The 15,983-nt window shown below is 41.1% G+C and overlaps 1 protein-coding gene across 1 annotated transcript in view; it reads left to right on the top strand.

Moving 5' to 3' along the window:
* The window catches only part of lrriq1 (leucine-rich repeats and IQ motif containing 1), a 51,865-nt gene that overhangs the window by 31,817 nt on the left and 4,065 nt on the right, over positions 1–15,983 (top strand). The window contains exons 21-25 of the mRNA XM_078256523.1: positions 2,244–2,332; positions 4,804–4,905; positions 10,669–10,783; positions 11,913–11,973; positions 12,560–12,680. Of these exons, the coding sequence (XP_078112649.1) occupies positions 2,244–2,332; positions 4,804–4,905; positions 10,669–10,783; positions 11,913–11,973; positions 12,560–12,680 (488 nt within the window). The remainder of the gene's footprint in view (positions 1–2,243; positions 2,333–4,803; positions 4,906–10,668; positions 10,784–11,912; positions 11,974–12,559; positions 12,681–15,983) is intronic.

Raw genomic sequence — 15,983 nt, 5'->3', positions numbered from 1 at the left:
AAAATCAAAGACAAGAAAATACGTAGCAGTGACCACAATTTGACCTAAAGAGCCGACTTGTTGACCATCCCGTTGGAGAAACAGCTGATTGTTGCGCACCATTTTCTCTCACTCTCTCTCTTCACGGAGAAACAGCTGATCAACGATCTACTAGCATAAGTGTAACAGAGCTCAATCTATTTTAATTTATATATTTGATTACAATGCATTGTAATCAAATATATAAATTAAAATAGATTGAGTATAATTAATATTTACATATACATATATTTACATATAGGCCTATATACAGATCAGTCTCAGGATGAAACTTGTAGTTCTGAAAGTTAAGTTGCACAACGTAATGTTTAATGTATGCGGCTTAGTGTGAGGTTGATGTCATTTTAGAAAATGTTTTCTTTAAAAATTTTACAATGTAATATGGCACTTAAATGCACTTCATATGTTTAGTTTTTTGAGAGATGATATTGTAAGCAATGTAGGCAACAAAAATGCTTTTTCCGAAAAATTAACCAAACTATTGTTTGTTATTGCTCTTCAATAAAACAAAAGTATTTCTTATCCGATTAATCGATGGAATAATTGGTAGAATACTCGATTACTAAAATAATCGATAGCTGCAGCCCTAATTTAGAGTCATCATTAAGTAACAAAACAATCGGGTCAGTAGGAATTCGACCTCCTATCACATCAGATATTCTTGATGTTGTTTTCCAAAACTCATGCACCTGTTCACACTCCCAGACCATGTACAGGAAAGTTCTAGTTTGTTCAGGTTGACAGAACGTACAATAGGGAGTAGGAATGACTTTAGCGACGTATCTCTTCTGAGGAGTCCAATATGTCCTATGGCATATGTTGAAGTGGATCTGCTGGTGATTTGGGTTCTTGGAGCAGTGGAAAATGTTGTCCCAAACTGTCTCCCAATTAATTACGTTCCCCTCAGGGCTCAGCTCTCGCTCCCATTTCTTTAGTATTGGGAGTTCTCCTACGGATACTTGCATCAGTTTAGCATAAATCTTGGACACTAAATCCTCTCACAGGAAAATCAACAAACCATTTAATGATTGGGTGCGCCTCAAGACTGTTCCCCCATGGCACTCCATAACATTTTAGGGCTGACCTTAAGCGAAGATAAAAGAAGAAGGATGTCCTAGGGACCTCAAAGCTAGCTCTCAGGTCTTCAAAAATTAACATACCTTTCTCATTGAATAGCTGGTCTAGAGTATACATACCTCTGTCACTCCACTGGTTACAAGTAAAGGGTTTGTTACCAGACATTAGGTGTGCATTGTGCCATATTGGGGTATTCAAATGCCACTTATTGGTGTATCGTAGGTGCTCCTCCACCTGTTTAAAGTTGGTCCGTGTGTTGGTGATAATAGGACCATAGGTTAGCATACACTTTTTTGGACACACACCTGTGAAGGCAAGGTCTTGCAGTCTTAGACTTCCAGTGAGGTTTTGCTCTATTTCTCTCATGGGACTGTAGATGAGGGGTCCATCCACACTCTGAGGGCCCGTAGCTGAAAGGCTCTGTGGTACACTTTAAGGTTGGGGAGGGCCAGGCCTCCCGTGTTTGTGGTGCGTTGCAGGGTAGAGTATTTTAGCCTGGGTTGTTTATTATTCCAAATATACTGCCGAATTACGGTATCAAGTTTCTTCCAGAAATGTATTGGTGGGGGTAAGGAGATCATTGTACTTAAGAAATTCACACGAGGAACTATGTTCATTTTAACAACAGCAATCCTGGACTGTAGTGATGCCGGCAGCGCAGACCAATTGGCCAGATCCCTTTGAACACTACTTAGTATAGATTCATAGTTGTCCTGGACAACTTGCTGTGGCGATGCATGAATGGTGATGCCTAAATATGTAATTTTGCTTTGGGTTGGTATTGTAACACTAATAGCTGATGTCACCTGTCTGTTGTTCAATAGAAGAAGATTAGATTTATTCCAATTGATTTTATAGCCGGAGATTGAGCCAAATATAATCTGCAAATAACGATATTGAACTGTTATTGGATCTAATCTGGACATTACATATTTTATTTTTGCCTTATGGCTTGGGCTAACGGTTCAAGAGAGATGCAAATAGCATGAGAGAGAGCGGGCATCCTTGTTGCGAGCCCCATTCAATGGGGAATGGCTGTGAATGCAGGCCATTGGTTGAGACTATGGCCGTGGGATTCGCATTTCATGGGATTTTGTGTGTGACACGTCTGTCCTTGTTGTCTCTAGGGGCTTCACCAACAGCCACACAGCTCTTCTGATGCTCAAGAGAGCTCAGAAGATGCAGTCAACGAAGCAACAGCAGAAGAAACGTAGAGGTGAGTGTGTGTAGAATAGAATGGTGTAAATATACACCACTGCCAGTGGCACCTGAACAATCCCGGAAGTGGAAAGTCGTCGATATAGACTACGTTTTTGCTGACAGTGTTTTAGAGAGGTGTTGATACAACTGTATGGTCATTTTGGTCGTTTTTGGTGCTGTTGAATTGTGTTATACTCACAGGTGTGACTCACAGGTTTCTGTTATTTTGTCTATCCCATTTATATCAATAAGGGTAGGCTTAATAACAGAAACACCTTTGTATTAAGTGTATGTGCCTTTTTTCTGGTGTGTGTGCTTGTGTGTGTGATATTTCAAGATTGACAGAATTATGTTCATATATTATTAGCAAAATACTATATGAAATATGAAGAAATATGTAGATTATTAGGCAGATTTGTAGACAGATTTTGTACATACGTGTCCTTTGTTCAGTATTCCTTACACCTGAGCCAATGTGTCTTCTTGTCTCCTTATTCCTAATCTTTTAACACCAAATATACCTTTTAATTAGGGCTGCATTAGTTTATATCCACGACGTTCCACTTCCGGGATTGCTAGAGTGCCGTCGGAAATTCCACCGAATGTCATTCTTTTCAGGCCGGATGCATGTATGTCTGTTTCCTTCCGCTTTCTTTGTGTTGGAATTTTAAACTCCGGTGGATTTCTGAGGACTATGGTTACCTGCTCCTCAGATCTCTGCAGGGTAAATCCAGACAGCTAGCTAGACTATCTGTCCAATCCAGGGGCGGTTCTTGGATCAGACCTTTAGGGGGGCTCAGCCCCTAATGAGAATGTGACTGGGTTACAGTGCCTTGCAAAAGTGTTAACCCCCAATGCTAAATCAGTAATTTCACCGGATAACAATTAATATATGTATTTATTATTATAAGAGAGGATAAATGCAAAATGTTGAACATATGAAAAAACTACGAAAGTCCCTTTATGGACCAGAATCAAATGAAATGATAATGAGGTGTAAACAATAAATAAATAAAAAATAAAACTTCCCTTGACTGGGTAACAGGTGCATAGCATTGGCGACAGTGACACAGGATATTAAACCTGTTTCTTTGCCCTCTGTCACTAACAGACACGTTTGCAAAGTCTAACTTGAAGCACTAAAATTGATTTAAAAAAAAATAAAAAATGAATTAGATTTTTATATTATAATTTTTAGGGGGGCTGAGATGAAATGTAAGGGTCTAAAATCGCCACTGATCCAATCTGAGTTTTCTGTTGCACGACTATAACAACGTTTGAACGTACACGTTCCACCAAAACAAGTTCCTTCCTGAGGCTATTTTGCAGAGGCACCGTGGCTCTGTCCGGACCTCATCGCCGCCCAAGACGACTGTGATTGGTTTAGAGAAATGCCAATAAACCAGAGCGCGTTTTTTTTCTCCCGTCCCGGAATGCTGTGTGGACTAGCCAGACCCTCCTCCGCAGCACTGTGGAAGAAGGTCTGGCAATGCGAGACTAGGACTGCAACTAACGATTTGTTTCATTGTTGATTAATACGTTTATTATTTTCTTGATTAATTGATTAGTTGGTTAGTATATTGAATGTCAGAAAATGGTGAAAAATGTCGATCAGTGTTTTCCAAAGCCCAAGATGTCTTCAAATGTCTTGTTTTGTCCACAACTCAAAGATCTTCACAGAGGAGAAAAGAAACCAGAAAATATTCACATTTAAAAAGCTGGAATCAAAGAAGTTTTCCTTTTTTTTCCATAAAAAATTACTCAAACCGATTTAATAGATTATCAAAATAGTTGGTGTTTAATTTAATAGTTGACAACTAATCAATTAATCTTTGCAGCTCTACTCACAATATGGAAGGAACTGCTGTTCGGACATAAATCCATTTTCTAAAACGGAAAAAATCCACACTCATTTTTGCCTCTTTTCATTCTCGTCTTTGTTCCTTCTAACGTGCTTCAGCAGCAAACCTTTCCATCCTGTGTATGTTAACAAGCCATAACAGACAGCAGAAGCCAGAACCTGTCGCCTCTTATTGGGCCTTTTTTGAGAGCCTGAAAAGGAAATGATTGCCAAGAAACCTCTTGACAAGTCATCCCGTGATGACTTTCATTCCGATTCATTGTAGTGGTTGAGTGCGGCTGCAGTGAAAGGTGACCTCACCTCCGCTCTGCACCAAGAAACAGTAGTCCTGCTGCGATTATCGTACCACAGTCATGTAGAGGGAGGCTGCTCTTTGATCAGAATTGCAATTGCACGATTCCAATAGCAGGGCTCTTGTCATCCTCCTCCACCGATACACAGGTCTATGTCTGCACTAACTCCTAATGGCATCTGCCTCAGTGGAACCAGAGCACTGTTCTAAACTTTTCCGAACGTTAGGTACTGGCTTTCTGGTTCTGGTTTTAGGCCTGCCTTGTCCTTCTTTGACCCTCTCTCTCTCTCTCTCTCTCTCTCTCTCGCTCTCTCTCTCTCTTTCACTGTCCTAGATCCCTCTGTCCGTCTTGCCTTGTTCAGAAACTGCAGTCACCAGCTTGGTCCAGTGGAGGCACGAAACATGCCAGCACAACACAACAGGAATTATATAAGAGGTAGGAATTGAGACCTGCTACACATTTTGGAAGCCTGTAGTAAAATACAGCTTGTTTCCCCCCTGAAGAGTCTTACTTAGTCCTATATTAACATTGGTACAGACCTGAGCTTTAGACTTGATGCTGGAGACTTGATTCAGACTAAGGAAAATACAGATTTATTACAACTTTATTATTTATTTATTTTTTTTCATAGTTTTGGCAATAGTTTCTATCAGTTAGAATGACATGGAAAGTTGCTGAGATCTGGTAACTCACTGAGATGAAGTCTGAAAGTCTGTTTCTGGACAAGAAGCATTATGTGACCCAGGTTGAATGAAACCGGAATTTCTCTTTAAGTGTAGGTGAGCCCACAGGTACTGCTTCACTGTTTGTTTGTTTTTAACTAACTTATCACAAAATGCATTCTCTTTAGACTTAATTCTTATCGTTATGGATAGTAAAAATAATCTTGAAAAGAGCTTACAGGTTGACTGTGGTGTACAGTAGTTTGCTATTCAGAGAAGAGGCAAACGTCTCCTTCCATCTTTCCTGCTGTGGCCTCTTGCCCTGCCCTGAGGTGGAGAGATGATTTGGCATCGTGACGTCCACAGCCAGACTTAAAAGGGAGGGAAGAGCTGGAGGAAAGGCAGGAGGGAGGACGGGGGGAAGTTGGCTTTTATCATGCCTGTCTCCATCTTTCCTCTGCACCCCAACCCCAGCCCCACCCCCACCCCACCAGGGTCAAGGCCTCACATCCAGAGAGCACGACGCTCGCGGTCATCCAGCAGTCAGAGGGACGCTGCAACAACGGCGTTTGCCAACAGGCAGTGAAGTGACTGGCCCAAGTCCAATGCTGCCATAAGCATGAAATACCCCTTAATTAGCTGTGGAGAAATACAGTATGTTTGCTTGTCATTTCATGTTACACTTTAAAAAAAAAAGATGGAACAAATCGCACAAATTTGGGATGTTTTTCGTTCCGCTTTATCTGTGTTGGGTGGATCGCTTTAGTAATTTGTTTATAGAATAGTTGTGAAGGAGTCGCCTTCTTTCCCTTGAAACTAATCCATTGTGGTGCAGCCAAAGATCAACCAACAACTTATTTCAATGTTTTCAAACATTCATTAATATCTTAAAAAAAACTTGTCAGCAGCCAGCAAATTGCTAAACTTACAAGGCATCTTCATCAGACAATGATGGATAAACTTATCTTTAGCATTTGGCAGTGATGAAGTGTTGATTTTTTTAACACTAATAACGTTTTGTCCGATCATTATCACAAGTTTTTTTTCAACTGCAGGTGTATTACTTCAAGTTTCCAACATTGTGATTACTGACACTGAAATCGTGTCCGAGCACAGTGTAGCTGTGGATAAGCTCTCAGCCAACTGGCAGTCAAGAACTGGTTCCATCCAAATGACCTATTACGAAACAACAATATTTCCAGTTTGGTTTTTTTCCAATGTCCTTATCTCTCCTCTCCACCCTTGTCTTAATAATTCATCAAACAGGACTGGTATTCTTCTCGAGCAATGAAATGAAGCCGCTACATCATCTGATAAAGTAACGGGGGTCACTGGTTAGAACATCCCCCTTCATTCTCTGCTTAATACCCCGTGTCCTCAGTTAGATTTTCTTATTCAACTGAGAGGGATCCTGTAAAATGCGTAACTCTAATCAGCTCAGTTCTGGAGTAGACGACTCCTGCTGCCTTTTTACCGGCTGACCGTGAGGCAGCGGCGACAATGACGGCAGAGGTGGTGTGTTGCGTGTCTCTGTAAACGGGCCCAAGCCAGCCTCCCCTCTTGCTCCCCTGGTCCTGACCTGTGGGAGGCGCCCCCTCCTCCGGATCCATCCCCAGTGCCCGGGGACTAGCCAGCCCAGCCCGGCCCAGCCAGCGCTCCCCGACAGGGGCTAACGTTTCAGGCTTTGAGTCAAGCCCCTTCTGGAGGTGATTAGCCCCAAACCCATGACAGATTCTTTCCAAGATATCCGGCGCGGCGTGTTTATTTTATCCGGGCTCTTTGTGTGGATGTGCTGGACATGAGTAACCCACTTGAAATGGGTATCAGCTTACATACCCAAAGAGGGAGATAGAGAGGGAGAGAATGGAGCAGAGCCACAAAACATTTTCATTTAGAGGCAAACAATATAGAAATACACTTTCCTGGGTGCTGCAGATGTTGAAGATGTTGTATGCCTCCGAGCGTTTCTCTCTTGTTTCTCTTCTTACTTTTCACCAACGCCTTCCACTCAACCCCCCCCAGGCACACACAGCCCCTTCCAAGCCTCCTTCCTTCATCCAAACTGCGATCCAACCCCACCAAACATCCGTCCTCATGTCAGAGGGACACAAGTTTTATTTGAGCCTGGAACCACTACCTCCTGAGCACTTAACTCGATTTCACACTTCAAATCATCTACAAAGTCCAACTGAAACACAATCATCTTGTTTATCATCCATCATCCAAAATATCTTAATGTCAGACTATTTACCACCATTCATATGCATTCAATTTCACCCCCTTAATCTCAGTGCTTCTATTTATCTCAGGCAGCGGAGCGCTCGCCTCATAGTATATGTTTGAGAAGCACTGGCACATTTAAGGAAGAAACATGCAGAGCCAAGGGACATTTGGGCCACAGTTGTAGTCAGTCACAGAAACAGACAGTTAGGCACCTTAAATTTCAGACACTCTGATTCATCATGAAAACAGGGCTCTCAAAACGGTTTTCATGATGCAATACAAAACAAGGTAAGAGTTAGCCGTAGCTTATCCGTCAAGTCTTATGGGGCAAGTTTCAAGTCTGTCAAAGTAAGTCTAAAGTCAGGTTTTACGCTCTTTAGGGCAGGTTTATTATAAGACTTTATAAACAAATAGCTGGCCAAGGTGCAAGTCTGTCAAGTCTCTAAATGCTGACCATTAACATGAGACAGCATTTGAACATTTTTCTTTTCAAAGCTGTGCTGGTATTTAGTAGTAGTTTTTACGTAGTTGACAGATGTCATTATAATGCCTAGGTCTAATGACAAAAGGATAATTTCAGTGTACCAATATAACTTGGTTATATTTTGGGTTTTATGCTCGTAGTTTAAACAAACCAAAAGCTTAGCAAAACTGATTTAGAAGATAAAGCAAATGTTTTTTACCCCTTTAAAGGCCTCGGTATGCATCGAAATAAGATCCTATTGGACTGTTTGTAGAAATCGTTACAGTTTATAGAATAGTAATCTAACAGGGTATTAAACCCTCTTTTGAGACAGAAAAATTGGAGACAATCCAACAATCGCACCTCATTTGAGATGATTGGCTGCCCAGGTGCACAGAGGTGAGACAGTAGGCAGGGTTTGAATTTCTCTCTCAAGCTCCCTTTTTTCGCTCTTCACACAACTACTTCTGTCACTTTTTGTTTGTAGACTGCAACACTATATATGCTTTTTAAGGAGACATTGGCCCCGTTACATTAAGACCAGGTGAAAACGGGGACATTGACCAATCCAATAATGCTATCCCCATTTTCAGGATTTCTTGCGTCTAGCCTCTTTCTATGACAGCAACATTTGGCAAACCCTTTTGCTCTTTAGACGTAGTAAGAGCACACGTCACACTAGTTTGTTTTAAGAATACTGAGACGACATCTCCTACTGTACAGACTGACTTTGAGGTTCAACTTACTTGCTGATTTACCATACTGGCTGGAGATGTGTATGTACACAGTCTTACTGTGCAATGCAGAAATATTACCAACATTACAGGTTTGCGCACTCTCACTTTGCTCATAAATAAAGGGGTTTGGATAATCTGGCTAAACCTTTGGCTTGTTTATAACCTGATTCAAGTCAAGTCAACTTTATTGTCAATGCTGTAATATGTGCCAGACATACAGAGCAATTGAAAATGAGTTTCTCTCCGACCCACGGTGCAATAAGGGCACGTACAACAAGTATAATATAAAAGATAAGAAATAAATACAAATAAAGATAAAAAAGGTAATATATACAATTAAATAAGATAAGTAATATGTACAATATAGTAATACATTATAAATAGTGCAAATGTAAGGCAAAACCACTAACTAAAGTTATTATTATTGCAATATAAAAGGAAGAGTTCCTGATTGTCTTACAGTCTGACTGTCTGACTGCTTGACTTTCTTGCCTCTTGTTCCCACCTCTCAGCTCACGTTGACTAGAACTGTTCAGAATGCTCAGGTCATCAACTCATTCATGGCACCATTTTTTTCTTTTCTTATTGGGGTCTCCTGATCTACTGCTTGACCCTGTGCTTATTTTCTGCAGTGAAGTTGGAGGGGAGGAGGCTCTGAAGTGCCCGCATTGTGTCTGCTTCAGCTCTGGTTTGCTGTGGGGGCCAAAGCCTCCCCCCTCCTCCCCAACCCTCTGATATTAAGTCAGAGCTCTCCCCTCCTCAGTAGAGACAAAATCGCTTAATGTGCTTAAGAGCCCCCTCTTAACAGGCATGACTCCTACAGGGCCCCTCCTGATGTCCTGGAGGAGTACTGGAGGGGGGATCCAGGAGGTTGGAAGGGGTCAGGAGGGGGCTTTAGTGGAGGGTTCAGAGGGGAAAAGGGAGAGGAGAGTTTCTCTGTGCTACTGGAGTGCAACAGAAATGTAAACGTTTTTCATGGTGCTCACCTTGTATCACCATGTACACACTGACTGCTTCATTCCACAATTCATGCATTTACCATTAGGGATTTCAAATGTATCTTCTGTCTTCCATGCAACTTTGGATCTAACCACATAGGATCCTATGATAATGACATGAACAGGCAGTACAGAACCCTTGTTTGGAGTGCTATAATAAGTACATATATACATATATATGAGCATGTTTCTGTTTAAAAGAAACACATTTCTCTGTGTGTTATGGACTGCCTGTTCCCCTGCCTGTTCCCCGTCTTTCTGTGTATTTTTAGCATTGGGAAGTGCAAGACTGCGAGTAGCCATTTCCTGGCCTTTGCTGCCCCGGGGGGAAGCATCTATCACTTGACATTTTTAGTGGGTCTTCTCAATTAACCCATGAAAACTGTAAAGCTTTTCTCTCCTTTTTAATAGCTCAGCAAAAGCAAGTAAATGGCTTAAATAAATGCATCATTAGTTCCAGCATTGGGCTGTCAAAATTCATTATCAGTTTACACCCATCTAAGCTATCATTACTGTCAGCGCAACATAAATGTTTACCTATGTATTACGACCTTATTATGGGATTTCAGCATAACTCGTAAATCAGCAGCCTTTCAGATTTCTTTCTTTAACAAACTGTTGGAACATTGCTTGGATTACATTTTTACAAAGAACAACAAGTTCCAACAATTGTTGAAAAAAGCAGATACTCTCCTGTTGCATCTTTCAGCAACTTTAACTGTATTGTAGTAATGCCCCTGAGTCCTCCGAACAAATAGACCACTTTAAGCCCAAACATAAACGCTGGGAGCTCTGACCACTGATCTCTCCCAGTGCTGGGAACCCTGGCCGGCTGTAATTACTGTGAAACATGTCAAACATTGCTACAGAGCAGGCCCATGAGCTGTTTATTTGTTAAACTTGTACTTTGGAGAGCATCTGTTAACACAGCTCCTTCACTGCAGTATTGATTACGCCTCTTGTCATTTAGAAACATGCCACCTTCACCGCAAACTTCGCTGATTAGGCAGCACACTCATTCTTTGAGCTTTCATTGTCATCAAGAATGTTACTTAACTGACAAGAGGAGTTTGGAGAAGAAAAAAATTGCCTTTGATGTTTTCTGTCGGGTACAGTTGGTGAGGCTGAGCTGGGCCTTCAGCAGGCAGAGAAGGTGGAGCGAGTGACGCAGGAGCGAGCTGAGCAGTGGCTGCGCACCCAGGCTGCTCACTCTGACAGGGACTCAGAGAGGTGAGGCACTTCATGTGGGTCATAACAGGGTGTAGGCGGTGTGGTGTGTAGCTAAAATTGCTTTACAGAGTTGCCTTTCCAAATTACAGAAACATTTTATTTCTAATTTACCCCTGGTAATATTTAGCCATGCACATAGTGTTTCTTTTATCTGTTCATCTTTTGAAATATCTGTCTCTGTGATTTCACAGCGAGGTACTGTATGTGGATTATCCAGCACAGCTGGGACATTGTTTCTGGAAAGACATTTTGCTATTGAATTTTTATAAAAATTAAACTTGTTAATGCTATTAGCACCACATTTTATTTATTTTTTATTTGGGTAAACTGATTCTTTAATGGACTGTTATCATTATTGGAATAATTTCTTAAAGACCCCCCATCCACATATGTTTTGCTTGTTCTGCTTGGAATAATTAAGCGTCTGATATGGTTTTCCAGCAAAAAAAAGTTACATTTCCTCTTTTAAAATGATCAAAATTACACCTTCTCCTTCATTGAATGATACAAAATCTATAAATAAAAACTAAACTAGTTGCGAAGTCACACAATTCTGCTTACGTGTTACGTGTAACTCTGCACATGCTATATTCTGAACCATGAAGGACAGACATCAAAGTGAAGTAACAATAAGTAAAATACATTTGTATGTCAAGGGGGACTTTGATTTTTGATTTCTAAGTGGTGGGTGTTATTTATTTATTTATTAAAATGGCGCATGGCTATTTCTCTCACCTTAATTAGCTGGTAATTTGAAATTTGGTAAAATCAAATTATTTGTGCAGTACTGTTTTTGTTTTTTTTGGTTTTTTTTAATGCAGAGGGCCAAAGTATCACCAAAATGCCAACAGAGAGAGAGAGAGAGAGAGAGAGAGAGAGAGAGAGAGCTGACACTTCAGTATAACTTCTGTATATTAAAAGCAGTGTCTGTAACAGAGGCATGGAGCATGTAGGCCTGTGCGACGCTTTACCTAACAAATAGACATTAGGATTATCATACATGGCATCTGTGTTTATTTTAAGATATGTCAAAGGTAATTCCATAGAACTAAAGAGGGAAAACTGCTGAATTCATTCAAAATATACGAAGCCTTTTTTTTTTTCTTTTTTTTTTATATCTAACCCTCAGCGAGCATTTCTTACCGGAGATCAGCTCAGACATTCTCAACGGTGGCAGAGTGCAGCTTGTGGTGAGTACACTCCCCTCCTGTTTTCCCCTGCAGTTCATTCACTTTGTGGAATGACAGCGCATCTTGATTTGAATCTTTTCTAAGGGGCAGCTGCATGTACATGTATGTGAAGGTATGCAGTATTTACATTCATCAGTCAGAGTCGTGTCCTGCGCCGTAGGTTCCCGCTCCTGGAGCCTGTCTCATCAGCTTCGATTTGAAGGAGGCAGGGGGGGAGGTTAGTCTGAGGTTTAGCTCCACAGTGACACTTTCAATTGGATCAACTGGCTGCAGTTTCTTCGTATTACTTGCAGAAATCCCAGTGTCACTTTGGAGCAGTTTTCCTGGACCCGTGAACGATACTGATGCTTGTACGCTCTTTGAAGTCGGAAACTGCAGGTCTCCCTGTGCCGTTATAGAGCAGTTGAAATTATGATCACTGGCAAGAGGAGCCGCCCCCTTCCTCCTGTTTCTTAGATATGTTCAGACTGTAGAGCCGCTGCTTGTTTAATGTTTTTCTCAAAATGCTGGACTGCTTGCGTGAGACGTGTCACGTTGGGCCTCATTTATGTGTGTGTGTCTGTGTGTTTCTGTGTGGTGCGTGCAGGCTGACCCAGGATATACAGAACGTCTACATCAGGCCAATGGATTGTGGGCCAACAGCAGTTTAGCTGCCCAGCCTTGCAAAGAGAACAATTATCCTCGCAGAAACTCTTTGGGTCATGCAAGTGAGTCTTGTTAACTTCACAGCTGTTTGTCTGTTTCAACCCAAAATCATTTTTAACTGAATTTAATCAGAATCCGAAAAAGGAAAAAAAAATCATAAAATGTCCTGAAACACAAGGCTCTTATTATTTCTGTCACTGACTCTGTTAATAACCCTCTCTCACAATAACTGGTAATCCAGATAAATGGTAATAAAGAAATGTATTGCCAACGCTTAATTTAAAGGTTATTTAAGTAACTTTACTAGTCAGGCATTACTGATCAGTGTTCACTCAGAACGTTGGAAATGTTATATTATTTTTGACATACATCCATGCATCTATACACATATTGTATATATGATTGAATGATAGACAGCCAGACGTATGGTTATATAATATATCTCTGCATATTGTTCAAATGTATTATTTATGGCACTTATTATTAAGCTGAGCTGACATTTGGGACAAAGTCAAACTTAGCAGTTCCATGCTCAAACCTAAGAAATCATAGATTGTAATTGTATACCTATATTTCTTTGTGTGCACATGTGTGTAGATACCTGTACATTACGCACATGTGTGTACAGATGGTTCTTTGTTTACACTCTTGCACCCATGGGTCTTAGGTCTCACAGACCTGAGTGCGCCGAGCCAGGGATAAAGGCTGCTGCTTATTCAGCCTAGACTGAGTCCACCGGTCGGCTGTTTCGGGAGGGGAGGGGAGCCATAAGGTCGGGCCGGGGACAGAGTGCCGTGAATTTCTCCTCTGACAGGAAACGGGCAGAAAAAGAAAAAAAAATCCTTTCAGTGCAGAATGACTGGCTCTTCTGTCAGGAGAAGTGGGGCTCAGGAGTTTGAGTGACAAAGATGCTACTGACAGGCTGACGGCAGATGACCACTTTAAACAAGTCCAGGAATCCAAGTGAAGGAGAGCCCTGTCCACGTTAATGAAGCCAAATTGGATTCCGGTGACGATTTCAGAATGATTTTCACGAGGCGCAGCCGGAGCGAGTGTTGTTGTGCTAAGCAGGCAGACTGTTGTTCTCCTCAGGAGTAAGGCCAAAAGAAAGAAAGCCTCTTTGTCTGCACACCACTTATCAAAATTGTGTAGGGCAAATTGAAATATGAATGTATGTGTAAAGCAATAGCATTTCTCAAAAGGCCAATTAAATATTTTATAAACTTGGAAAGGGCATCTAATGGTCTCTTGGCTACATCATAAAAAAAACATCATATCAGAGGACATGGGTTACTTGAGTTACAGGAAAATAGGAATGCAACTTCTTTGACAAAAATCTTTTTAAAGTCCGCCCACACGAGCCAATAAAAGAGACAAAAAAATAATTTATCAAAATGTTGTATATGCTTTGCTTCTGAAGTGGCATGCATACATCAAAGTGAAGGTTTAAAGCGAGAAGGTTCACTTAGTTTGCCATAGCAGTAAAGACGACATAAATACTCTATAACCGACTCTATAACCTATTGCAATGCGATACTCACCACTTGCTGGGACGGTGCCATAAAATGCGTTTCCAGGCCCACAAAATATTTTCATTACGTGTGCAGAGGAAACCACTTAAGTTGCATATCTGCTCCCTCAATTTTGTCCGCTGTTCAACTCTAATAGGAGTAAAATGATCGAAAACAATTTATTTGGTCACAGCGGTTGGGTCAAATGTGTTATCTTCGTAAATTTAATAGCATGACTGCACAACTTTTGTTGAAATTAGCAACATGTGTGTCAGGTTTTGCGGTCCGTTTTTTTTATTTAGAACAGATAATTGGACAAAAGTCTTTATTAAACTAAATTAAGCTACCAAGGTTGGCCTACATTTTTGAAAATAAACACAAAAGACTACATTACACAAACCACGAGGAGAGGAAAAGCACAGCGTTAACACCACGGACATGAGTAAAATCAAAAAACTAGAGAGGGACGATTAGGTATGACTTTTGAGCGGGTAGATATTCTATACAGTGTGCCAGCTGTGCAGATATTTGGAGCCAGGTCAGTACATGCAGTGCGCCCCCCACCCCCTCCAGAGCCCTCCCCGCTGTTAGGCTCCCTGTGTGGGGCGGCCATGGAGACCGCGGTCCTGGGCCCTACACGTGGAATGCATAATGCCTGGTAAAAGCGCTGCCTTTGTACTGTGTTTGAAAGGCTTTGTACTGATCCCCAGGTGAAATGGAAGGGCCTCTGATACAGCACACAGCGCTCCTGGCAGTCGGAGCACACAAACACAAAACTCACCTGCTCAGACTTAAGTCTGTACAGTGAGAGTGAATATCGTGTTGTCTTGAGTCTCCTGAGACAGAGACCAAACTAAAGTCAAAAGTTTATTCATTCAAGGGCAGAAGTTGCAAATTCCTTGTTGTTAGGTTTAAGCAACAATCTCTGTGTTAGCTGCTTGAAAAGCTTTCAGATGTAGTTACCCAACATGAAATAATGTTCTTTAGCATACAACACCTAATGCTTTGATAAATGGCAAAATTGATTTACTCATTAGCAGGTAATGAGAAAAACTATAAGGGCACATTTTCAGTTTGTTTCATTTACCACAAAGGTGTAGGGTTGGGCATCGTTTGGATTTTAACGATTCTGATTCCATTTGCGATTCTTCCTTTCGATTCCGGTTCTTATCGATTCTAGATTCCCATTCTTTGAGGGGTGGAGTTGAAACGGGTCACATGCTCATTTCACAAATAAGAGGAAAGTTTTATTTTGATTTAATGGTGGGTTGCAGTTTTACCGGACTTTTTCAACGTAAAAAAAAAAGCCATACTAGAGCGCCGCTTACTGTGCTCCATGGCTGTAACACATGAGCGCCTGGCCGCTACGGAAACCAAAACTTGCGCATTTTAAATTTGGAACCCATGATCAGATTTGAAACTAAATCCTCCAAACGATTCCAATAGAGAAACGATTCCACTGGAATCATAATTTATGAAACGATTCCAAGTAGGAATCGGTTCTCGATGCCCAATCCTACAAAGGTGTTGTGGTGAATTGCATATATGACACAAAATCAAACCTACATCGTACAGATAATGCCCTGTACTCCATGTTCGTGGTAGAAAGTTGCAATTCCATGAAAGACAACACGAGACCACGTTTTGACCGCAGGTGTCCAATAATTGATACATTACTTTTACTATACAAGAGCTGTAGCAACAGTTTGTTTTGGAAGGCATAGGTAGTCTTTCCTCTAGAAACCTTTTTATGATGATTATTGATAACCCATGTTATCAAGGAATATAAAAATGGCTTAGCAGATATGTATAGTCTTTTACCAACTCCTACATTAGGCCAATGAGGTGGGATCA

This window comes from Sander vitreus, chromosome 8, assembly GCF_031162955.1.
Source record: "Sander vitreus isolate 19-12246 chromosome 8, sanVit1, whole genome shotgun sequence".
Lineage (NCBI taxonomy): Eukaryota > Metazoa > Chordata > Actinopteri > Perciformes > Percidae > Sander > Sander vitreus.
This window is presented reverse-complemented; position numbering and strand designations above follow the sequence as displayed.